General features: G+C 42.6%; 1 protein-coding gene across 2 annotated transcripts; it reads left to right on the forward strand.

The window, feature by feature from the left end:
* Positions 1-2,819: 2,819 nt before the first annotated feature.
* LOC135523904 (progranulin-like) lies at positions 2,820-24,899 on the forward strand. 2 transcript variants are annotated; one of them, XM_064950915.1, is made up of 17 exons: positions 2,820-2,966; positions 3,140-3,241; positions 5,715-5,846; positions 6,175-6,312; positions 6,507-6,620; positions 12,223-12,358; positions 12,643-12,737; positions 12,980-13,109; positions 15,179-15,270; positions 15,383-15,530; positions 15,689-15,786; positions 16,041-16,292; positions 16,668-16,904; positions 19,575-19,844; positions 20,018-20,251; positions 21,296-21,553; positions 23,568-24,899. In XM_064950915.1, exons 2-17 carry the CDS (start codon positions 3,239-3,241, stop codon positions 23,709-23,711), a joined length of 2,481 nt encoding a protein of 826 aa, XP_064806987.1. In that variant the 5' UTR covers positions 2,820-2,966; positions 3,140-3,238; the 3' UTR covers positions 23,712-24,899. The 2 variants fall into 2 exon arrangements, with proteins under 2 accessions (XP_064806987.1, XP_064806988.1); XM_064950916.1 differs by having other exon boundaries at positions 2,821-2,966; positions 12,646-12,737.
* Positions 24,900-26,649: the final 1,750 nt, after the last annotated feature.

The following is a 26,649-nucleotide window of genomic DNA, read 5'->3' on the forward strand; positions in this document are numbered from 1 at the left end:
AAGAACAAATTCTTATTTTCAATGACGGCCTAGGAACAGTGGGTTAACTGCCTGTTCAGGGGCAGAACGACAGATTTGTACCTTGTCAGCTCAGGGATTTGAACTTGCAGCCTTTCGGTTACTAGTCCAACACTCTAACCACTAGGCTACCCTGCCACCCCGGTGTGCTTGGACTATGTTAGTTTGTTGGTGATGTGGACATCAAGAAACTTGAAGCTCTCAACCTGCTCCACTACAGCCCCATCGATGAGAATGGGGGTGTGCCTGGGCCTCCTTTTCCTGTATTCCAATCATCTTCTTTGTCTTAATAACGTTGAGGGAGATGTTGTTGTCCTGGCACCACACGGCGGCAGGTCTCTGACCTCCTCCCTATAGGCTGTCTTGTCATTGTCGGTGATCAGGCCAACAACTGTTGTGTCATCAGCAAACTTAATGATGGTGTTGGAGTCGTGCCTGGCCATGCAGTCATGAGTGAACAGGAAGTACAGGAAGAGACTGAAGAGGAAGAGTACAGGAAGAGTACAGGAAGAGACAGGATCCAGTTGCAGAGGAGGTGTTTAGTCCCAGGGTCCTTTGCTTTGTAATGAGCTTTGAGGGCACTGTGGTATTGAACGCTCAGCTGTAGTCAATGAACAGCATTCTCACATAGGTGTTTATTTTGTCCAGGTGGGAAAGAGCAGTGTGGAGTGTAATCGAGATTAGATCATCTGTGGATCTGTTAGGGCGGTATGCAGATTGAAGTGGGTCTAAGGTTTCTGGGATAATGGTGTTGATATCAGCCATGACCAGCCTTTCAAAGCACTTCATGGCTACAGACGTGAGTGCTACGGATCAGTAGTCATTTAGGCAGGTTACCTTTGTGTTCTTGGGCACAGGGACTATGGTGGCCTGCTTAAAACATGTTGGTATTATAGACTAGGACAGGAAGAGGTTGAAAATGTCAGTGAAGACACTTGCCAAATGGTCAGCGCATGTTCGCAGTACACGTCCGGTACTGTCTGGCCCTGCGGCCTTGTGAATTCTGACCTGTTTAAAGGTCTTACTCACATTGGCTGCGGAGAGTGTGATCACACAGTGATCTGGAACAGCTGGTGCGGTCATGCATGTTTCAGTGTTTTTTTGCCTCGAAGCGAGCATAGAAGTAGTTTATCTCATCTGGTAGGCTCATGTCACTGGGCAGCTCTCGGCTGTGTTTCTCTTTATAGTCTGTACTGGCTTACAAGCCCTGCCACATCCGACGAGCGTTGGAGCCAGTGTAATGCGATTCGATCTTAGTCCTGTGTTGACACTTTTCCTGTTTGATGGTTCGTCGGAGGGCATAGCGAGATTTCTTATAAGCATCCGGGTTAGAGTCCCGCTCCTTGAAAGCGGCAGCTCTATCTAGCCTTTAGCTCAGTGAGGACGTTGCCTGTAATCCATGGCTTCTGGTTGGGTGGGGTGTGTACGTACAATCCCTGTGGGGACGACGTCCTCGATGCACTTATTGATGAAGCCAATGGTGTACTCCTCAATGCCATAGGAAGAATCCCGGAACATATTCCAGTCTGTGCTAGCAAAACAGTCCTATATCTTGGCATCTGCTTCATCTGACCACTTTTTTATTGACCGAGTCATAGGTGCTTCCTGCTTCAATTTGAGCTTGTAAGCAACAATCAGGAGGATAGAATTATGGTCAGATTTGCCAAATGGAGGGCGAGGGAGAGCTATGTATGCGTCTCTGTGTGTAGAGTAAAGGTGGCATTTAGTTTTTTTCCCCTCTGGTAGCACATTTAACATGCTGATAGACATTTGGTCAAACAGATATGTTTCCCTGCAGTCCCCCGGCCAGTAGGAGCACCGCCTTTGGATTAGCATTTACAGTTTGCTTATGGTGAAATAAAGCTAATTGAGTGCAGTCTTAGTGCCAGCATCAGTCTGTGGTGGTATGCAGACAGCTACGAAAAATACAGATGAAAACTCTAGGTAGATAGTGTGGTCTACAGCCTATCATGAGATACTCTACCTCAGGTGGGAAAACCTTGACTTCCTTAGATATCGTGCACCAGCTGCTGTTTACATATGCATAGTCTGCCACCCCTTGTCTTACCAGATACAGCGTATAACCAGCCAGCTGTATGTTGATAATGTCTTCGTTCAGCCACGACTCCGTAAGATATTACATTTTTTAATATCCCGTTGGTAGTTTAATCTTCCTCGTAGGTCGTCAATTTTATTTTCCAATGATTGCAGGTTAGCTAGAAGAATTGAAGGCAGTGGGAGTTTATTCGATCGCCTGCGAATTCTCAGAAGGCAGGTGACCTTTGTCCTCTTTTTCCTCCGTCATCTCTTCAAACAAATGACGAGGATTTGGGCCTGTCCCCGGGAAAGCAGTATGTTGTTCACATTGGAATTGTTAACGGAAAAAAAAGCTTCTGCCAGTTCGTGGTGAGTAATCGCCATTCTGATGTCCAGAAGTTCTTCCCTGTCATAAGAGACGGTAGCAGCAACATTATGTACAAAATACGTTTAAAAAATATGTTACGAACAACACAAAATAACAAACATAAAAACCCAATCAGTTAGGAGCATGTAAAACATCAAACATCTTCTCCAGCGTGTTCAGGGTGGAATCAGCTGTGCATTGTTAGGGAAAAAAACAAAAGTTGCACTCAGGGAGGGCCCAGGACCGAGTTTGGGCAACCCTGAGCTACACTATTGACAAAGATATTTAGCAATAATTTATTTTATTGATGTTCCTGAGACGTCAGTTCTCCACAGTTGAGAGAGCTGATCATTATGTGCAGCGCGCCTAATGTAAAGTCGACCCTGGAACAGGCCATTGGTCATAAGGTGCGAATATCATGTGATAACCGTTGTTGGAAGAAAAACAAATCTGAAATCACTCCAGATTGCAAAATACTCCAGCGTCGCTTCGAATGAAAGATAATTTAACTAGTTTGAGCTTTTACATCGCACACTAAACGAAGGTAAATAACACATGTAATTAATTTTGTCTGGCTTTACGCCTAACCCATTTTATTTTATGTTTATTAACTTGCTATGCTAGCTAGCTAGCTAGCTAGCGACAACTGTCAGCTCTGTCATTCATTGTTTTGATCAGCTAATAATGATGAACTTGTTTTCTTGCCTCTATCTTTAGACTATATGAAGACTATGCATTGCAGTTCCCAACTTGAATAACACATCTGACGATATTCCCTCATCTACCCTCTTGCTCTTCTCAGATTCTCTGAACACAATGGTACGAGCTTCTTTGGATCAATAGATGTTGGTTTGGTTTAGACGAAATTAAAATAATTGTAACTAGCTTACGAGTTAACTAAATTAGCTGCATTACTTTGAAATGAGACGAATGTGCTGAAAATCCACTGATAACATTCAAGCTATAGAATTTTTCTGTTATGTGATAGTAGGTCCCCACAACCCTTCCTATGATCATCCCCCATCCCGTCAAGTCTTTACTCTGCCTCCCCCCAATAGCCATTTATTTATTCTCCATTGCCACAGTTATTTATATGGTGTTATTAAATTGTTTTGTTGTCATTGTATTTCCCCTAGTCCTTCATTGTGTTTCCCTTAGTCCTGCATGTAGGAGCTCGAAGCCTAGTAATTTTTCCAACAATTGTTTACAGATTATTTCACTTATAATTCACTGTGTCACAATTCCAGTGGGTCAGAAGTTTACATACACTAAGTTGACTGTGCCTTTAAACAGCTTGGACAATTCCAGAAAATGATGCCATGGCTTTAGAAGCTTCTGATAGGCTAATTGACATAATTTGAGTCAATTGGTGGTGTACCTGTGGATGTATTTCAAGGCCTTCATTCAAACTCAGTGCCTCTTTGCTTGACATCATGGGAAATTCAAAAGAAATCAGCCAAGACCTCAGAAAAAGAATTGGAGACCTCCATAAGACTGGTTCATCCTTGGGAACAATTTCCAAACGCCTGAAGGTACCACATTCATCTGTACAAACAATAGTATGCAAGGATAAACACCATGGCACCACGCAGCCGTCATACCGCTCAGGAAGGAGACCGGTTCTGTCTCCTAGAGAAGAGCGTAATTTGGTGAGAAAAGTGCAAATCAATCCCAGAACAACAGCAAAGGACCTTGTGAAGATGCTGGAGGAAACAGGTACAAAAGTATCTATATCCCCAGTAAAACGAGCCCAATATCGACATAACCTGAAAGGCTGCTCAGCAAGGAAGAAGCCACTGCTCCAAAATCGCCATTAAAAAGTCAGACTACTGTTTGCAGCTGCACATGGGGACAAAGATCGTAATTTTGTGAGAAATGTCCTCTGGTCTGATGAAACAAAAATATAACTGTTTGGCTGTAATGTCCATCGTTATGTTTGGAGGAAAAAGGTGGAGGCTTGCAAGCCGAAGAACACCATCCCAACCGTGAAGCACGGGGGTGGCAGCATCATGTTGTGGGTGTGCTTTGCTGCAGGAGGGACAGGTGCACTTCACAAAATAGATGGCTTTATGAGGAAGGAAAAGTATGTGAATATATTCAAGCAACATCTCAAGACATCAGTTAGGAAGTTAAAGCTTGGTTGCAAATGGGTCTTCCAAATGGACAATGACCCCAAGCATACTTCCATTTTGCCAAAACTTTGGTTTAAGGACAACAAAGTCAAGATATTGGAGTGGCCATCACAAACCTGAGTCAGGTACACTAGCTCTGTCAGGAGGAATGGACTAAAATTCACCCAACTTATTGTGGGAAGCTTGTGGAAGGTTACCCAAAACGTTTGACCCAAGTTAAACAATTTAAAGGCAATGCTACCAAATACTAATTGAGTGCATGTAAACTGAAGACCCACTGGGAATGTGATGAAATAAATAAATAAGCTGAAACAAATCATTCTCTCTACTATTATTCTGACATTCCACATTCTTAAAATAAAGTGGTGATCCTAACTGACCTAAGATGAGGACTTTTTACTTGGATTAAATGTCAGGAATTGTGAAACTGAGTTTAAATGTATTTGGTTAAGGTGTATGTAAACTTCTGACTTCAACTGTACATGTGACTATTAAACACTCAATCAGAGTGAAGTAGGCCATTTCAGGTTAATACATCCACAGATAACAAACTAGATGTGAACGTTTTGTGCCATATAGATATAAAGACCTAAGATTGGCGATTTCATTTTCAGTGTGATGCAGTATGTATAAATATTTGCTTTGAAAGTACATGAACCACAGAGCAAATGTATGGAGTTATGAACAGATTTCTGCATTCCTAGACTGGGCAAATTTGTCTACTGTATATAGGCCTACTGCTGAAACAATAGTTCACCATGTGCACAACGTTATTCATCACCACCACCTATTGACGTAGCAGAATAAGTCAAATATACACCCGTGTGTGGATGATGGCACATCCTCACCTAAAGACTCATACATTTCTTATTGTGTTTGTTTATTTGTTATAGGGCCAGCAATGATGGAGAGCATTTGTTTGCTACATTTTATGCTCTTAACGTTTTGAACTTATCCCTGTTTTTAACCTTTTTAGATCAAAGCCTGATTTTTAACCCGTCATTTGTATTTTTATTTATTTAAATAAATTAAACATTTTTGCAGTTAACCTGTACCTTGTTTCAATAACTTTTTATGTGCACGGGGTAATAGCCAACTTCGTCAACAACGCGAGCACACGGTCTTAGGTTTTCTTAACCCCTCTTCTCAAAACTGTGCAGATAGGTGTGGTGTGTTTGGCCCTCCTAGGCCTGACCTCAGCCCTGATTTGTCCCGATGGTGGGATGTGTGACGACGGCAACACCTGCTGCAAGACCCCCAGTGGTGGATATGGCTGCTGTCCATTACCAAATGTAAGTGATTAGTCCCCAGTCGTCTAAAGTTTGTATCTGAGTGACTGCTTGGTTAAATGAGGTATGCAGGACAGTCTCGGTCCAGCTGACCCTGCTTTGAACTGGTAGTGTGAAAATGCTTGTTCAGCACCATAGTGTGAAAGAACAAAGCTAATTTTATGGCCATTGCCCAGCAACACCATCATCAGCAACACAGTGTTTTGATGGTATTGCTAATTCTGTGGGGGTTCTATTCATTGGAATGTTGTAACATGGCTATAAAATGGACTGTTTTACTGCCAACTCATGACTTTTTCAAAGATCACACTGTCTTGAAACCCGTCTCCAGGCTGAGTGCTGTTCCGACCACCTGCATTGCTGCTATGAGGGGACAGTGTGTGACTTAGTCCACTCCAAGTGCCTCAATAAAACAGTCTCTCTGCCGTGGGTCAGAAGAGTCCCCGCACAACACATCATCAGCCCTCTGGTAAAGAGAATGCAACATTATTCTCTGTATCTCTGTGTATTATAAACTATAGTGTCTGTTTTGTTTAATATAGATTATATTTCTTAATGATTATTTTTAAGCCTTTTCAACAATGTTATTTAACTAGTTGCGTGAATGGGATGTATGTGTCAACCCAACCCTCGTTGGTATGCATTGCCTGTCACTCCATTTAGATGGTGGAGGGAGTGAGGGCAGTCATTTGTCCCGACGGCGAGTCGGAGTGTCCGGACGACACCACCTGCTGTCAACTCCCAGAAGGCTCCTGGGGCTGCTGTCCGCTGGCCAAGGTACGTTACACACTTGTCCCTTATTCCTTATCTGGAAGTCCTTTGAGTGCAATTTTGACAGTCTTAAATTGCAGAGATGTCTGTAGGTGATGTGAATAATACAGTAGAGGTTTGCATATTTTAGCGCTGTCAAAATGAGGATCTTTGCGTTTAACTGTTGCCTCGGGTCCATTGCCTATGATTGTACAATGTTCACCCGGAACCACCACTGTAATGTGTTGCAAAGATCTTTCAGATGATTCTGCAACTGTCGACAATGCACACTAAAATACCCAGCGACCCTTTTGAGAGAATTGATTCAAGTCCCTCGTCTTCTTGAGCGTCATAAATAATATGTTAAGTTTCAATGCCCCCTTATGCTTGTCTTCAGCTATTAATAGAACGTACATTTGCGTAGAAAGTGACCTGACCTGACTACGAGGCAACAGATTAAACAGTTAATGAAGTGAGTCACCGTGGCTGCTGGAGGGGTTTTTCACTAAGTGGAATCAAGGGGTTAATGAGTTGGCTACATTCAGTTAATATAGAATAGGTTTGACTTTTTCTACAGTACTTGCAAAAGTGGGCTCTCTTTGTGTAGTACTCGCTCTGTCTCAGAATTGTTATTGAAAATATGTGATTGTAATGCTTAACACTTCAGGGGGCAAAATGTTACTTATTGTATTACGGTATTAATCATTTGAAACGGCTTACCCTGTTCCAGGTGGCAAATGTAGTTGATTTGGGTATGCATATATCGTGTTGTGGCAAATATCAGAAAGAGCTGTTCATTTACTTTATTACAAGCTGCAGCAAGGGAGACTCACTCCAGACACATCTAAAGTAGGACTGCATAAACCTTTGTTCATGCTCCACAGTTATAGGGAGTGTCTATTTCTTGCAGAAACTGTTTGTGTTCCCACAGCACCTGTTCTCAGTCAAACACACAATATTCTGGGCTTTCTGCCAATTACATCACGTTATCGCCTGGTTCCTCTCTACAGTGCCTTGCGAAAGTATTCGGCCCCCTTGAACTTTGCGACCTTTTGCCACATTTCATGCTTCAAACATAAAGGTATAAAATTGTATTTTTTTGTGAAGAATCAACAAGTGGGACACAATCATGAAGTGGAACACCATTTATTGGATATTTCAAACTTTTTTAACAAATCAAAAACTGAAATATTGGGCGTGCAAAATTATTCAGCCTCCTTAAGTTAATACTTTGTAGCGCCACCTTTTGCTGCGATTACAGCTGTAAGTCGCTTGGGGTATGTCTCTATCAGTTTTGCACATCAAGAGACTGAATTTTTTCCCCATTCCTCCTTGCAAAACAGCTCGAGCTCAGTGAGGTTGGATGGAGAGCATTTGTGAACAGCAGTTTTCAGTTCTTTCCACAGATTCCTGATTGGATTCAGGTCTGGACTTTGACTTGGCCATTCTAACACCTGGATATGTTTATTTTTGAACCATTCCATTGTAGATTTTGCTTTGTTTTGGATCATTGTCTTGTTGGAAAACAAATCTCCGTCCCAGTCTCAGGTCTTTTGCAGACTCCATCAGGTTTTCTTCCAGAATGGTCATGTATTTGGCTCCATCCATCTTCCCATCAATTTTAACCATCTTCCCTGTCCATGCAGGCCCAAACCATGATGCTGCCACCACCATGTTTGACAGTGTGGATGGTGTGTTCAGAGTGATGAGCTGTGTTGCTTTTACGCCAAACATAACGTTTTGCATTGTTGCCAAAAAGTTCCATTTTGGTTTCATCTGACCAGAGCACCTTCTTCCACATGTTTGGTGTGTCTCCCAGGTGGCTTGTGGCAAACTTTAAACAACACTTTTTATGGATATCTTTAAGAAATGGCTTTCTTCTTGCCACTCTTCCATAAAGGCCAGATTTGTGCAATATACGACTGATTGTTGTCCTATGGACAGAGTCTCCCACCTCAGCTGTAGATCTCTGCAGTTCATCCAGAGTGATCATGGGCCTCTTGGCTGCATCTCTGATCAGTCTTCTCCTTGTATGAGCTGAAAGTTTAGAGGGACGGCCAGGTCTTGGTAGATTTGCAGTGGTCTGATACTCCTTCCATTTCAATATTATTGCTTGCACAGTGCTCCTTGGGATGTTTAAAGCTTGGGAAATCTTTTTGTATCCAAATCCGGCTTTCAACTTCTTCACAACAGTATCTCGGACCTGCCTGGTGTGTTCCTTGTTCTTCATGATGCTCTCTGCGCTTTTAACGGACCTCTGAGACTATCACAGTGCAGGTGCATTTATACGGAGACTTGATTACACACAGGTGGATTGTATTTATCATCATTAGTCATTTAGGTCAACATTGGATCATTCAGAGATCCTCACTGAACTTCTGGAGAGTTTGCTGCACTGAAAGTAAAGGGGCTGAATAATTTTGCACGCCTAATTTTTCAGTTTTTGATTTGTTAAAAAAGTTTGAAATATCCAATAAATGTCGTTCCACTTCATGATTGTGTCCCACTTGTTGTTGATTCTTCACAAAAAAATACAGTTTTATATCTTTATGTTTGAAGCCTGAAATGTGGCAAAAGGTCGCAAAGTTCAAGGGGGCCGAATACTTTCGCAAGGCACTGTAGTTCTGCAAAGCTGATTACCCTCAAGTTACTGATCATAGGCATTTTACTATTCAGCAGAAGTTCATTTATTGTTCAGATTAAGAATTAACATGAGCATGAATATATGATTTAACATAAGCATAGAGTAAATATTCCTAAATTTTTTTGGGACATTTATATTTGAAGGCGTTGGAATAAGACACCATGTAATTTGTAACACGATACTTCAGATAATGGTACTTTGCATTTTTTAAGTACTCTAAGTTTTCTAACAATTCACAGTTTTGTGGTCCCATATCACCCACATTTTCTGCATTGGTATCAGAAAGAGGGGTGAAAGTAAGCCGGTACTGTCCGGTACGTAATAGTTGTGGTACGTCGTACTGGTTTATTTTATTTATGTTACTAGACAAGTAAGAACAAATTCTTACTCATGGCTGCCTACCAAAAGACCTATGGGGGCTGGGATAAAAAACAAAAAATAATATAGGACAAAACACGCATCACGACAACAGACACCACAACACTACATAGAGCGAGACCTAAGACGACAACACAGCATGGCAGAAACACGTGACACCACCGCATGGTAGCAACACGGCAGCAGCGCAAAACATGGAACAAACATTATGGGGCACAGACAACTGCACAAAGGGCAAGAGACAACAATACATCATGCATCACGCAGCAAGTGTCCATGATTGAGTCTTTGAATGTAGAGAACTGTCCAATTTGAGTTTTTTTTTGCAGCTCGTTCCAGTCGCTAGCTGCAGCGAACTGAAAAGCGGAGACTTTGGGGACCTTTTAACAGATTGTGACTGGCAGAATGGGTGTTGTATGCAGAGGATGAGGGCTGCAGTAGGTATATCAGATAAGGGGGAGTGAAGCCTAAGAGGGTTTTATAAATAAGCATCAACCAGTGGGTCTTGCTACAGGTATACAGAGATTACCAGTTTACAGTTAAATTACATCTCCGTAATCTAGCATGGGTAGGATGGTCATCTGAATCAGGGTTGGTTTGGCAGCTGAGGTGAAAGGGGAACGATTACTATAGAAGAAACCAAGTCTAGATTTAACCTTAGCCTGCAGCTTTGATATGTGCTGAGAGAAGGACAGTACTGTCTAGCCATACTCCCAAGTACTTGTGTGTGGTGACTACCTCAAACTCTAAACCCTCAGAGATAGCAATTAGTGTTTAACACACAATCCGGGGAGGGGAAGCTGATTAGAAGACTGTATCATCTGCGTATAAATGGATGAAAGCTTCCTAATGCCTGAGCTATGTTGATGTAAATTGAGAAGAGCGTGGGGCCTAGGATCGAGCCTTGGGGTACTGTCTACACTACACTCTGACTCTTTGAGTGGTAGTTAGCAAACCAAGCCAAAGACCCCCACAGAGACACCAATACTCTTTAGCGTGCCCACAAGAATGGAATGGTCTACCCTATCAAAAGCTTTGGCCAAGTCAATAAAAATAACAGCACAACATTGCTTAGAATCAAGGTTGCAGTGACACATCCAAAACGTGAGCGGAAACCAGATTGCATACCAGAGAGAATACTATAGACGTCATGAAAGCCAGGCAGTTGATTACTGACAAGTTTTTCCAACACACTTGATAAACAGGGCAAAATAGAAATTGGCTTATAACAGTTAGGATCAGCTTGATCTTCTCCTTTTTAAATAAAGGTCGAGCCGTGGCTGCCTTCCAAGCAATGGAAACCTCCCCAGAGAGAAGATATGCTTGGTGTGGATAGGGTCAGCAACCTTAAAGAAGAAAGGATCTAAACCATCTGACCCAGATGTTTTTTTGGGGGGGTTCAAGTTTAAAGAGCTCCTTTAGCGACTCCGTGACTACCTGCATGGAGGAACTTTGTAGCTGGGCAGGGGGAAAAGAGGGAGGAGCATCGGGGCTAGTCTCATTCGAAGGGGTGGGAGATGAGGAAATGTTGGACGATGAGGCATGGCTGAGTCGAATAGGAATCCTGACTGGTGATTTTTAAGAGTTCATTCATGTGCTCCTTGTAACAACCACATCATCAACGTTATGTTGAGCCTATGACAACAATTAAACAAAGATGCCAAGAACTGTACTCTATTTATCATTACTACATGTCACCTGCATGAAACATTTCCAAATGGACTTGAAAATGTGTGAAATACGATCCATAATGCGGTGTGTTTCGACAATAATAAGGCAGAGGTGAGTGACAGAGGTGGACAGTGGGCGCATCAATTCCGGTTTCAAATGTAGGCCAATTGAATGGCAATCACACCTTCTTGGTGTCTTGTTACAGACGTCTCTTTTCATTCGTCAAATGTCGGGTGCACTGTATGGATTCAATAATTATTTTAGAATGTGCGAACACGTGCAGGTAGCCAGGCTTACAGGAGGAGCCTGCTGAAGTGATTGTTTGACAATCAGATGACAACATAGCCAGTTATAATGTTATTGCAACATTAAAAGGTAATAAACAACACATTTTTACTGTTTGGCCCACAGAGATCCTATTAAATGAATGTAAATCTATGTTTAGTACTGCAGGGTGCACACACAGGGGGGTACCATACTGGGAATAAATTAATACTTCCACCCCTGATCTTAGTCTTATGGCACTATTGTGTGAAGACATGAGAGGTGTTGGTGAAAGACCATGAAAAGAAAGTTGAAGCACAAGGATGCGCTTCCAGAGTGAGGATATTTCAATGAATTTGTTCCAAAAGGGGGAAGTGAGTCCTATACCTCAACTTTCTTTCACGCACATTTTTTCGCCTCCATCGCACCTCTGATTACGTAATGGCAACACAGGATCTCAATTCTAACACCAATTCTGCCCCAATTTTTTGGGGGGGTGGGTAATTGCTGGCCACAAAGCTCTGAAGACTTTATTTTGTAATGAGATGCATTAAAATGTATCTTTGCCATCTCTGCATAATACACAACAAACAAATGGCAGAGTTGGATTTGCTCTTTAATAACACTATTCTGAAGCATTCTAAACTTTTGTTTTCTGTTCTCTCTCTCAAGGCAGTGTGCTGTGAGGACAAGATGCACTGCTGTCCAGAGGGCACCAAGTGTGACCTAGCCCACTCCAAGTGTGTGTCTCCCACCCTGGAGACATTTGCCATGAGGGAAAAGGGGCCTGCAATGAAGAAGCAGACGGGTACTGAAGGAACAGACAGAAAAAAACAACAAGATCATTGTGAAGTTGTTGAATTATGTTCCAGGCTTGTCTCCATTAGGGCAAACAATGGGAATAAAAAATAATAATAATATAATTCTACAAATTAAAAAAATATATATAGATATTTTAAAAATCCAATTTATTCCTTTTCAGTCTGTTGCCTTCGGTTTGGTGCCTAATGAACACAACACCGTTCTCTTTGGGCCGAATCCATTTTAATATTTATTTTCCCCATGTGTCTCTGTTCCTGGTGGTTGGACAAGCAGTGACCTGCCCAGGTGGTACGAGCAGATGCCCAAACAGAACCACCTGTTGCCTGCTGACCAGTGGCGACTATGGCTGCTGCCCCTACCTGGAGGTGAGTGGAACTGGAGCAGTGCAGAGGACCCTGGGTCACATAATCTCAAGCATTTTATTCCTACACAACAAATTTCACAATATGTGTTGCACACAGTCTGTGTAAGATACATGTGACGGACAGTTCGTAGTCTGAGTGTTTCAACATGAGGAAAGGGTAGCTAAAGCGAGATGGGGACATGCAGAGGTTGAGCATTTCAAAACTGATGAACTACATGTTTAATCAATGTGTGTTCTGTACAGGCTGTGTGCTGTACCGACAAACTCCACTGTTGCCCCGGCAATACAACCTGTGACCTGGAGCATGATATGTGCACTTCCCCCAACACACAGACCCCACTGGCTAAGAAGACCCCTGCCATCTCCAACGATGGTGAGGCACCAACTGTTAACGCAAAATGACGCGACTTGGTTCCAGTTGAACAACGTTTACGTCACTATTTCGACAGTACATACAGTGGGGCAAAAAAGTATTTAGTCAGCCACCAATTGTGCAAGTTCTCCCACTTAAAAAGATGAGAGGCCGAATGCAACCAGTGTAGAATTTACAGTGAAATGATTACTTACAGGCTCTAACCAACAGTGCAAAAAAAGGTATTATGTGAAAAATAGGTAAGTAAAGAAATAAAAACAAGGGTAAAAAAGATAGTGAAAAATAACAGTAACAAGGCTATATACAGGCACAGGTTAGTCGGGCCAATTGAGGTAGTATGTACATGTAGATATGGTTAAAGTGACTGCATATATGATAAACAGAGAGTAGCAGTAGCGTAAAAGAGGGGTTGGGGCTGGCACACAATGCAAATAGTCCGGGTAGCCATCTTGATTACCTCTTCAGGAGTCTTATGGCTTGGGGGTAAAAACTGTTGAAGCCTTTTTGTACCGCTTGCCATGCGGTAGTAGAGAGAACCGGCTATGACTGGGGTCTTTGACCATTTTTAGGGCCTTTCTCTGACACCGTCTGGTGTAGAGGTCCTGGATGGCAGCTTATCCCCAGTGATGTGCTGGGCCTTACACACTACTCTCTGTAGTGCCTTGCGGTCACAGGCCGAGCAATTGCCATACCAGGCAGTGATGCAACCAGTCAGGATAGTAAGGGGATATCTGCAGGGACCACCTATGTTTCAATGTGACTCTTGGTCAGACCCATTTTTGCTGGTATCTTGACTCTGTTCGTAGAATGGACGATTCTCCCATATCCACATTTGAACGCTCTTGCTTGGTGTGTCAATCATATTTTGATTTGAAGGGGTGGGAGATGAGGAAATGTTGGACGATGAGGCATGGCTGAGTCGAATAGGAATCCTGACTGGTGATTTTTAAAGAGTTCATTCATGTGCTCCTTGTAACAACCGCATCATCAACATTATGTTGAGCCTATGACGACAATTAAACAAAGATGCCAAGAACTGTACTCTATTTATCATTACTACATGTACTACTTTCATATTTAGTTCTTTGACATAGCTAGCAAGGCATTTTGCACCACACACTGTGCTTGTAAATGCAGTATCAATCACAGCAGATCCTAAGGATTCAACTATGAAGAGCTCTGTATTCGAAGCAGATTTGTTTGAAAACAGTGTAACATTACACTGTTTTACATTTTCCTCTGTTAGTTTAACTTGTTAATTTTTATGAGGACAGTCTTTAAACCAATGGTAAGTGCTTTGACAAGTAGAAAATGTTGAGCTCCTTCCATGTCTGTCCAGTGGATGTGTGCCGGGCAATGGCGCCCTCGACTGGTTGTCTTGAGAACGTGACTTGTTGACACCTTTTTTTCCCTCTGTTGCTCAGTGTAATATGCCGCGTCACTCACTTGCATTCCATCTGTCATTTGCATGGCAGACGTCTTTTCACCCAAAAGTATCTTTAGTGCCGACTTCATTGACGCAAAAGTGAGCACAGTACAAGCATCCATGTCGTCCTGGTTAGTTACCCGTGTCCAGATTCCAATTACATTGTTCATGCACTTTCATACGACCTCTTCTTGTCGAAGCGAGGTGTCACATTGTAGCATCGGGATAACATAAATACATGGATAATTAAAAAAATATTTCACCTTTTATTTAACCAGGTAGGCCAGTCGAGAACAAGTTCTCATTTACAACTGTGACCTGGCCAAGATAAAGCAGTGTGGCAAATGTACAGTCAATAACACAATAGAAAAATCTATGTACAGTGTGTGCAAATGTAGGGAGGTAAGGCAATAAATGGTCCACGGAGGTGAAATAATTACAATTTACCATTTTACAACATGAACTTAACAACAACCGCTTCTCCCCCTAATCCCTGGCTACTAAATGTTACTAATTGATTTTGTAGTGTAAACACGTAATTTTCCAGCTGAATCGGTGGTTACGCAGTCTTGTAGTCCTCTAAGAAAATAATAAGAATTCTGTTGATATTTATTTATAATTTTTAATGTGCATCTCTTTTTAGTGGATTGCCCAGACAAGGTGTCATCGTGTCCTGATGAGACCACTTGCTGCCTGTTGGGGGATAGGAGCTATGGCTGCTGCCCTATGCCAAGTGTGAGTCATCTGCTCTCAACCCAATAACTCACCACACATCCATATTCAGCTGCCAGGAAATATCAGCTCCTGCAGGATTCAGCTGTATCAAGACCCCTCTTGCTCTCCTCAGGCTGTGTGTTGTCCGGACCACCTCCACTGCTGTCCTGAGGGAACCACCTGTGACCTGGAACAGAGCACCTGTGTGTCTAAACACGGCCAAACTTCCATGGTTGTCAAATTCCCCGCCACATTGACCACGACATCCCTACAGAGCACCGGTCAGAGACAAAGTTACACATCAAACATTGGCTCATGACGTTAACATCGATTTGCAACCGACTCAGTGGGGATATATTCAAGATGAAAAGTTGCATAGCGACAGAAGTGTAATGTCCATACATTTAACATGTGAATGTGTGCGCTCTATGCCCTTCAGTCAATGCTGTGCCCTGCAACGACTCTGTGGCCTGCGCTGATGGAACCACGTGCTGTAAATTACTAAGTGGAGAATGGGCCTGCTGCCCCTTACCCAAGGTACTGTAAACAACTTGTGTATGTGTGTGTCAGCCATAATTCCTGCCACACTTGACAGTAGTACTCAGCCCTTGAGACCCTGACCTGATTTATTAGGTTAATTTATCAATGTTGAAAGTGAGTGCCGCTCTTTTTTTTCACGGTCAGTGGTGTTACATCGGTCTTGTAGCATTACAGATATGAGAACAGAAACACTGTAGACTCCTCCTGAGCGCCTCCCCCCGCCCGCACTCATTCCTTTGACTTCCCTCTAGGCTGTGTGTTGTGATGACCACCTCCACTGCTGCCCCTACGGGACCATCTGTAACCTGGCAGAGAGTACGTGTGATGACCCCTCTTCGGGCTCTGCCCTGGTACCCATGCTGGACAAGGTGCCCACCTTTAGCTATGTGTCGCAGGAGGAGCCGCTGCCCAACAGCATATGTGACAAATCCACGTCGAGCCCGGGCAAATCCACGTGCTGCAAGACCACCACAGGAAACTGGGCATGCTGCTCCCTGCCCAATGTATGAACATTTCCACATTTACCCCCCTCTTCCCCCACTGACTTATTTGCCAAGTCCAGTCCTTGTTAAGAGTCTAACCTTTTTAGTTCACTTTGGGTAACTTTACCTCCGGTTGTATTTGATTAAATGACGTCCATGTTAAATTCTATTCCTAAAGTGACTGGATTTGAATTGACTAATTGGGAAACCGCTATTGTCCCTGGTACAGTCACTCCAAGTGGTGCTAATTTGATACACTTATGAATAGTCCTTGTTTCCAATCATCTCGGCGAGTCATTTTAATTAAATCTTGAGACAAATAAGCATCACGTTTATAGCCTAAAGGTAGCTATTGAATCAGTAATAACAACTCCATGCGTTCTCTGTGGCCCTCAGGCTGTGTGTTGCGATGACCACCTCCACTGCTGCCCCCACGGCACTGTGTGTAACCTGGAGGCCAGTACTTGCGATGATCCCTCAGGCTTCAACATGCCGTGGCTCATCAAGGTGCCAGCACTCACCACCCAGGCACAACTAGCCACTGAGAAGTGTGACGAACAGACCATGTGCCCCGGGGGCACCACCTGCTGCAGACAGAACTCAGGACAGTGGGCATGCTGTCCTCTACCTCATGTGAGTTAATTTTTTCCTGCATCTGGTGGTTTAAATGACAATCTTACCATTCAATTGGCGACAGATTTTCATGCGAATATTCTCAAATCCGCATAAAAACAAAGAGCATTTTTCCACCAGAGATGTTTCCATTAAATTGACTTGTTGCAGATAAAAGTGAGTGTGGTGACGTAGTACGCATAAAATACATTTTGGGGTTAAATTCCCATTTACCCCCCAAAAAAAGTATGTATGTATGTACAGTTTAAGTCGGAGGTTTACATACACCTTAGCCACCTTACACCTCAGTTCTTCACAATTCCTGAAATTTAATCCTAGTAAAAATTCCCTGTCTTAGGTCAGTTAGGATCACCACTATTTTAAGAATGTGAAAAGTCAGAATAATAGAGATTTATTTCAGCTTTATTTCTTTTTATTTCACATTCCCAGTGGGTCAGAAGTTTACACACACTCAATTAGTATTTGGTAGCATTGCCTTTAAATTGTTTAACTTGGGTCAAATGTTTTGGGTAGCCTTCCACAAGCTTCCCACAATAAGTTGGGTGAATTTTGTCCCATTCCTCCTGACAGAGCTGGTGTAACTGAGTCAGGTTTGTAGGCCTCCTTGCTCGCACACGCTTTTTCAGTTCTGCCCACAAATGTTCTATAGGTTGAGGTCAGGGCTTTGTGATGGCCACTCCAATACATTGACATTGTTGCCCTTAAGCCATTTTGACTCAACTTTGGAAGTATGCTTGGGGTCGTTGTCCATTTGGAAGACCCACAAGTTTTAACCTTCCTGACTGATGTTTTGAGATGTTGCTTCAATATATCCACATATTTTTCCTACCACATGATGCCATGTATTTTGTGAAGTACACCAGTCCCTCTTGCAGCAAAGCACCCCCACAACATGATGCTGCCACCCCCGTGCTTCACGGTTGGGATGGTATTCTTTGGCTCCCTATTTTTCCTTCAAACATAACGATGGTCATTATGGCCAAACAATTCTGTTTTTGTTTCATCAGACCAGAGGACATTTCTCTAAAAAGTACAATTTTTGTCCCCATGTGCAGTTGCAAACCGTATTCTGGCTTTTTATGTTGGTTTTGGAGCAGTGGCATCTTCCTTGCTAAGCGGCCTTTCGGGTTATGTCAATATAGGACTCGTTTTACTCTGGATTGCACCTGTTTCCTCCAGCATCTCCACAAGGTCCTTTGCTGTTGTTTTGGGATTGATCTGCACTTTACGCACCTAAGTACGGTCATCTCTAGGAGACAGAATGCGCCTCCTTCCTGAGCGGTATGACTGCTGCGTGGTCCCATGGTGTTTATACTTGCGTACTATTGTTTGAAGGTAGGCCTTGAAATACATCCACAGGTACACCTCCAATTGACTCAAACTACGTCAATTAGCCCATCAGAAGCTTCTAAAGCCATGACATCATTTTCTGGGTGTTTAAAGGCACAGTCAACTTAGTGCATGTAAACTTCTGACCCACTGGAATTGTGATACAGTGAATTATAAGTGAAATAATCTGTCTGTAAAAAATTGTTGCAAAAATGACTTGTCATGCACTAAGTAGGTGTCCCAACCGACTTGCCAAAACTATAGTTTGTTAACAAGACATTTGTGGAGTGGTTGGAAAATGAGTTTTAGTGACTCCAACCTAAGTTAATGTAAACTTCAGACTTCACACGTATGTATGTGTTAAATGGGTTTCCATTGCATTTAACTATTTTGGTTATCTCACAAAGTGTTTTATATAGCGAGTGTGCCCACTCTGGTAATGGCACGTCTGTTCCAGTCATCAGAGGATTAGTTACACGTGTAGCCCACATGAGATTTATTATGGACGAAAGCGCAATCATTTTTGTTTGCCAAATGGCAGCCAAGCATCGATGATCATGTTACCAGAATAACACCCTCAATATTTATTGGAAAGGAGCATCAAGCTCATCACCTTGCACTTTCACTACCCTGTGAAGTTCACCATAACATAATCTGTAGCCTAATAAACTGCATGCTTTCCCGACGAGTCGTAGTGGGAGGACCACACGTCATCTCCTGACTCTAAGTTTACTCTGATATGATGGTTATTATATCAATATTTGCACAAAAGCCTTTCCACTGATTTTTATTTCTCGCATAATTCATTTTACAGACACAAAAAGATCCCACCTAGTCTAGCGTATTTTGTTACGTCGACATTTGTGAAGTTTATTGAAAAATTCATTATCCACCAGGCCTGTCATGACATTTATGTGCTTTACTCTCAAAAAGGTTGGCTGGAAACCTGGTTAATGACTCCATTCGTAGACTGAGATTAATTGAATTTGTTTTTACGACTTGGCTCTGGGTGTGTATTACAGAAACATAACTTGTGTTTTTGCAATTTAGGACACCATATACTGTAGATAAGGGCCCATATTCATAAACCGTCTCAGGAGGCTGTTGAGTGGAGGACGGCTCCTAATAATAATGGCCGGAGTGAATGGAATGCCATCAAATACATGGTTTCCATGTGTTAGCTGTATTTGATACCATTCTATTCCGCTCCAGCCATTACCACGAGCCCGTCCTCACCAATTAAGGTGCCACAAACCACCTGTGGGCTCAGCAGGCCTCTTTGTGAATACCAGCCTCAATTTTTGGTGACCGCATAACAATAATGTTATTGTTGCCCCCTAGGCGGTGTGCTGCGACGACCATGAGCACTGCTGCCCTAAAGGCTACACGTGTAACGTGGCCGAGCAGACCTGTGACAAAGCCGGGACCCTCAGCTTGCCCTGGATCCCCAGGGTGCCAGCCCTGCTCCTGCACAGGGTGCTTCCTCAGGCCATTGCCCCCTCCTTCCCCCTAGCCAAGAACATGTGTGACCCCCACACCAGCTGTCCCAAATATACCACCTGCTGCTTCATGAACAAAGCTGGCAAGTGGGGATGCTGCCCCCTGCCAAAGGTAAGTAGGCTACTCTGGGGACTTTGGCCGTGGCAACTTTTCAAGATGTTAATAATAATAATAATAATATGATGATGAACAAAGCAGTGGCAATGTAACAGAATTTGCAGCTGAAATGATATACACTAGTCATCTCTGTATGACCTCTATGTAAATGGTCTGCTCCTCGCCAGGCGGTGTGCTGTGCCAACGGAGACCACTGCTGCCCCAGCGGCTACAGCTGTGATGGCCACAAGACCTCCTGCACTAAGGGCCCCCTGACCATTCCCTGGTACCGCAAAGTGAAGGCCCTGACTGAGGGAGCCATGTTGAAAGACGTAAAGTGTGACGACAAGAGCAGCTGTGCCTCGGGGGCCACCTGCTGCAAGCTGCCCACAGGCGAATGGGGCTGCTGTCCCCTGGTCAAGGTGTGTCTCCATTGAGAATGGATTGGATTTATATACAGTGCATTTGTACAGTATCCGGACCCCTTGAGTTTCCACATTGTTACGTTACAGCCTTATTCTAAAATGGATTCAATTGTTTTTTCCCCCCTCTCAATCTACAGACAATATTATTATTATTGTCTGTAGTGACAAAGCAAAAAGTTTGGGTTTTAAAAAAAAATTGAACTTTTAGCAAATGTATTAAAAAATATATGCTTATCACATTTACATAAGTATTCAGACCCTTTACTCAGTACTTTGTTGAAGCAGCGCTGAAATCCTTGAGTCTTTTTGGTTGTGACGCTACAAGCTTGGCACACCTGTATTTGGGGAGTTTCTCCCATTCTTCCCTGCAGATCCTTTCAAGCCCCGTCAGGTTGGATGGGGAGCGTCGCTGCACAGCTATTTTCAGGTCTCTCCAGAGATGTTAGATCCGGTTCAAGTCTAGGCTCTGGCTGGGCCACTCAAGGACATTCATAGACTTGTCCGAAGCCACTCCAGCGTTGTCTAGGCTGTGTGCATAGGGTCATTGTCCTGTTGGAAGGTGAACCTTCGCCCCAGTCTGAGGTCCTGAGCGCTCTGAACCAGATTTTCATCAAGGATCTCTCTGTACTTTGCTCCCTGTTCATCTTTGCCTCGGCCCTGATTAGTCTCGCAGTCCCTGCCACTGAAAAACATAACAGTCCAATCAAATTGAATTTACCACATGTGGACTCCAATGAAGTTGTAGAAACATCTTAAGAATGGTTCATGGAAACCAGATGCACCTGAGCTCAATTTCGAGTCTCATAGCAAAGGCAATACTTACCGTAAATAAGTTCAGTTTAAAAAATATATATTTTTGCAAAAAAATCTAAACCTGTCGTCATTATGGGGTATTGTGTGTAGATTGATGAAGAATGGAATCCATTTTGGAGTAAGGCTGTAATGTAACAAAATGTGGGAAAGGGGAAGGGGTCTGACTACTTCCCCGTTTCGCCTCACAGATACATCTTGTTGACTCTCCTTATCGTCCCCAATCTGCAGGCTGTTTGCTGTACAGACCATGAGCACTGCTGCCCCCAAGGCTACAGCTGCAACATGCAGACTGGGACCTGTGAGAAACTGGTAGAGGCTATACTCCTCCGTACGGTGCCCCTGACAAAGGTAGCAGAGTCCCAGCAGAGGGCAGCAGAGATGAGTATAGATGTGACTTGTGACAGCACTGGAGAGTACAGCTGTCCCAAACTGGAAACCTGCTGCAAGACTTCACCCACGGAATGGTCCTGCTGCCCTGCACCAAAGGTAGTGAAATGGCTACTTGGAATGAAAATCCTAACTTGAAATAATGAACTTTGACTTTTGATGTAGATGGGAAATGTGTGTACATTTGACAAGTTGAGATGTTCTTTAATCAACTCCATATTTGGTACATAAAGGAAATGTAGCCTTTTATTTTTTTGTAAGGATGTGCGACCAGATCGAACTGCCCTGTCCCCCAGGACACCTCTTCACCATATATAAACAACCTTAAAACGTTCTGCACATTTGTTACTTTACCCACTTTTTTTTTTATTTTATTTTTTAACATAGCAGCTCGTGAGTGACTTAGAGCCGATGGTGTGAATAAGCTAGCAAATCTGTATTTTGTTTCAATCTAACCACATAGTGGTGTGCACTGAGTTTTGGCTGCATGAAAGAAATCGGCACATGAGCACAGTCCTCCTAAAATCGAATAAGGAATTGCCTGATGTCTGTCTAACATGAGCGTTATGCTATGCTGTTATATTGGTATTTGATATTAATTAGTCATCAAGTGATCTCGTGAGACATTGATTCAACTTTGCTCCCAATTTATTGAAACTTTGCTCCAACTTATTGAAATCAGTAACATTCGGAGAAGTGCCTACACGTTGCATTGAGTCAAAGCCATCGGCATTTCAACCATAACTAACATTCAACTTACTGCGCTTCTCAATGACCATGCAACACTGCACGATTTGATGGTCAGCACATCATTTGAAATTCACCAGATTAGCCTTTGGGCGAACCTTTCCGCGCAAGTAGGCGGAGTTTGACAACATGCCCGTCAATTTAAGTGATCAGTCTGCCGCACAGAGTACATTGTGTGTGTGTGTTTGTGTAGGCAGTAAATTAGATGTGTGTGTGTGGTTTATAGTTACAACAGACGAAGTTTGTACAACGTGGTTTCAATGAGAGGGGGCAGTCATTCTCCCCCGCCCGCCTAAGACACAAGTTCAAGGCCAACTGCGGTACTGCAGACATTGTTAGCAGAAAAAAGGATCCCCGTTATAGTGAATGGAAAAACGTCAATCTTCGTGGTCAATTGTATGAATAAAAAATATCCACCAGATGCATGAACGGATTATTTTAAAATCGCACACAGAAAAGTTATACCATTTGGTATTCAAACTTTTTCAGCAGGGATACTTTCTTCCCGTCAGAATTGCTCGGAACCCAATTTGTTTTTCATCACCCCACACCAAATATGACAATCTTAAAATCATTAAATTTTCTATTGTTACGTCAACAAATACTTCAATTCATTACATCTCTTATCCAAATGAAAAGAAACTAATGAATACATTTACTCTTAACATATTTTTCTTATTATTTTTCAAACAAATTTTTTCCCATACAATCTGTACTCTAAATTTTTGGGTTAAAAATTTTGTATTTTTTGGGTGATCCCACTGCAGTTCCCCCGTCTTTGAATACAAGGGTGTTATACCGATAATTGAGTTGCTCATGGCATCCTGCAGTACTCTAGTCTAACTTGAGTTACTTAATAAGGGGGCAGGACTGAGCTAGCCTGCAACTTCTCTTCCTGGAGTAGCTCAAACTGCGCATGTTAGGTTTCCATGAGACAGCATCTTAACCAACTTTATTTGGCTTTAATGCGCTATTGAATCTTCACATAGGAATGGCTGATGTCACTTGATCGACGTCTTTATCCATTCATGTATGCAGTCATTGCTTAGACAAGACAAAGACGTCCAAACATCACGGCGGGGTTAGTGAGAACAGGAAGGGAGGGGGAAGCGGCAGCAGCTATGTAAAATAATTGTGCATAAAGTAGCAAATGCACGGAAGGTTGTTTAGCCATCAGGAAGAGACGTCAGAGTCTGGTGATGCTGTATTTTTTTCATATATATATTAATTCAAATGACCCCATCACTTCCATTGATTGTTAGGTTGGGGTGGCTGTTTTAAAGAACATAACCATGGATTATTTTCTACTGATCCATGAATTTGTAAAATCCTGAACTAATCCTTTAAACTCGCTTTCTCTTCACAGGCCATATGCTGCGTGGACACCAGGCACTGCTGCCCCGTGGGATACACATGTGACCTGGAGCGGGGAGGCTGCTCCCAGCAGGCTGAGTTGACCTGGGACATGTTCTACAGCCACAACAAAAAGAGGGACTTTGTTCCGTTTTGACTTTGAGCTAAAATCGGGAAGCACTGATTTGGACTCTGAGCCAATCAGGATGCAGCACTGATCTGATGTTCCTCACTCCAGCACACAACCTAACCTGCAGCACATTCCATAAGAGGAACAAACAACCTAATGGAAACTGGACAAGGGACAGGAGATTTATTTTGTATGTTTTTTTTTTTTTGTAAGTGATTTAATTTGGTTCAATTGGGGTAGAACAGGAAATAGAAATGGTTGGAAGTAGAGAATTCAGCATCTCCACCCAATGGCCATCCCAAAGTTTTTTAGTTTTTTTAAGCAGCTAGCTTGTAGGTTTGTCTCAATGTCTTTACGCTTAGTTACTACTGCCCCATATGCCATTTTCTCTATGCAAATGAGAAACGTGAATGTATTATAGTCTCTTGGAACAAGAATTATCATTCTCTAGAATAAACCTGCTTTAAGATGTATCAAATGTATATTACAAACTCTCAAGAACACAGCTACATAGTATAAGAAAGCTTATTATCATGTTTTATTGCTGCAGGCACAACCTAGCGTTAATATATCGTTCTTTCTCGCAGCACTACAGAGCCATTGATCAGCTGACTGAGTGTTACTTTGATTGAAATTTTTGCTAAATTTTTTTATTTTTTTTATTTTTTAATGTATGTTTTGCCCTCTGGCCTGGGTTCATCACTTTCTGTGAACATCAAAATGGTCCAGCCTCTGACAGTTTTCTGTCATTAAAATAAAAATACTGTCACTCTAACCCCTTAAGTCAAAGCCATTTTTTTTCTTGATGACCCATTGTTGATAATCTTGATTTTCAGTATAGGAATTGTGTTGCTTGAACAGGTGATGGGGAAGTGAATCCAGTACATAGGAATTGTAATATTGGTTAGTACAATGTTAGTTGATATCAAAATTGATACTAAGCACTCTGTTCTACCAGCCGTAGTAATGGTAGCCAGTAGTAATACTTTGAAAGTCAATGCAAACAATACCAGTTAGCACATAACTCTCATCCCATTCCTGACTAATGTCCCAAATTTGTATCTGTACTCTATAGTTTTGGATTTGTTGTTTGTACATAAATGTCATTTTAAATGAAGGACATGTTTCTTGGTTTATTATTGTTTCCTTATCAAATATTTTATCTTATGAAGGGGAGTTGTGTGTCACTAAGGTGAAATAAAATTGTTTCAAATATTTCAGTTTTTGTTCTTCGGTAGGGAAAACCATTTTGTGTTGAGCTGCACTATAGTACAATAATAAACAATGAATGAGTCTATGATTTATGGATATACCCTCGGGGAGGATGCTGAACTTTCTATGCACTTCTGCCCCCCCCCCACGATTCCAGGCTGTATCACAACCGGACGTGATTGGGAGTCCCATAGGGTGGCTCACAATTGGCCCAGCATAGTTAGGGTTTGGCCGGGGTAGTCCGTCATTGTAAATAAGAATTTGTTCTTAACTGACTTGCCTAGTTAAAAAATTAGTGTGTATCCCAAACTGTTTGGACGCATTGTCTTGGCTGTGTGCTTAGGGTCATTGTCCTGTTGGAAGGTGAAGCGTTGCCCCAGTCTGAGGTCCTGAGCGCTCTGGAGCAGGTTTTCATCTTTGCCTCAATGCTGACGAGTCTCCCAGTCCCTGCCGTTGAAAAACATCACCACAGCATGATGCTGCCACCACCATAGGGATGGTGACAAGTTTCCTCCAGACATGACACTTAGCATTTAGGCCAAAAAAAGTTAAATCTTGGTTTCATCAGACCAGAGAATCTTGTTTCTCATGGTCTGAGAGTCTTTAGGTGCCTTTTGGCAAACTCCAAAACGGGCTTTCATGTCCATTTTACTGAGCAGTAGCTTCCGTCTGGCCACTCTACCATAAAGGCCTGATTGGTAGAGTGCTGCAGAGATGGTTGTCTTTCTGGAAGGTTCTCCCATCTCCACAAAGGAACTCTAGAGCTGTGACAGAGTGACCATCGGGTTCTTGGTCACCTCCCTGACCAAGGCCCTTCTCCCCCGATTGCTCAGTTTGGCTGGGCAGCCAGCTCTAGGAAGATTCTTGGTGGTTCCAAACTTCTTCCATTTAAGAGTGATGGAGGGTACTATGTTCTTGGGGAACTTCAATACTGCAGACATTTGTTGGTACCCTTCCCCAGATCTGCGCCTCAACACAATCCTGTCTCGGAGCCCTTCGACCTCATGGCTTTGTTTTGCTCTGACATGCACTGTCAACTGTGGGACCTTATATAGACAGGTGTGTGCCTTTCCAAATCATGTCCAATCAATTGACTTTACCACAGGTGGACTCAATTGAAGTTGTAGAAACATCGCAAGGATGATCAATGGAAACAGGATGCACCTGAGCTCAATTTAAAGTCTCATAGCAAAGGGTCTGAATGCTTATGGTATTTTTCTATTTTTAAACATTTGCAAAAATGTCTAAACCTGTTTTCATTTTGTGATTATGGGGTATTGTGTGTAGATTGCTAAGGATTTTTATGTATTTATTCAATTTTAGAATAAATCTGTAATGTAACAATGTGGGAAAAGTAAAGGGGTCTGAATACTTTCTGAAGGCACTGTACATCCTCAGATAAAAACCCAACCCTTTGTGACGCTCGGATGTTCCAAACGTCGTTTTAGATGAGACTGACTTTATGACCAAAATCATCCTATTGACACTTTGTAGTACATTTTGACACTAGAATAAATAACTGTTTCTGACTCATATCGATCCCGGCATAGGCCGTTATCAAAGGGATTCGTTACTTTTTAAAGGCAGTTGCTCTTTTTGTATTATGCTAATTCGATTTCCACAGGGCGCGGACATTGACTCTAGGGATTTTAACAATGAGGCACGTCAGCACTGTAATTCTCTGGCCCATGGGCCCTTTGGCTTTTACAACCCTCTGTTGTATTCTGCCACATGGCACCATTGTAAAAAGCCA

The sequence above is a fragment of the Oncorhynchus masou genome, chromosome 31, assembly GCF_036934945.1.
Source record: "Oncorhynchus masou masou isolate Uvic2021 chromosome 31, UVic_Omas_1.1, whole genome shotgun sequence".
NCBI classification, from domain to species: domain Eukaryota; kingdom Metazoa; phylum Chordata; class Actinopteri; order Salmoniformes; family Salmonidae; genus Oncorhynchus; species Oncorhynchus masou.

Excerpts from the sequence above, each read along its gene's own strand:
- LOC135523904 (XM_064950915.1), top strand. Across the intron at positions 15,787-16,040 it reads CCTGCTGCCCCTTACCCAAG|GCTGTGTGTTGTGATGACCA; the intron begins GTACTGTAAACA and ends ACTTCCCTCTAG. Across the intron at positions 21,554-23,567 it reads CCTGCTGCCCTGCACCAAAG|GCCATATGCTGCGTGGACAC; the intron begins GTAGTGAAATGG and ends TTCTCTTCACAG.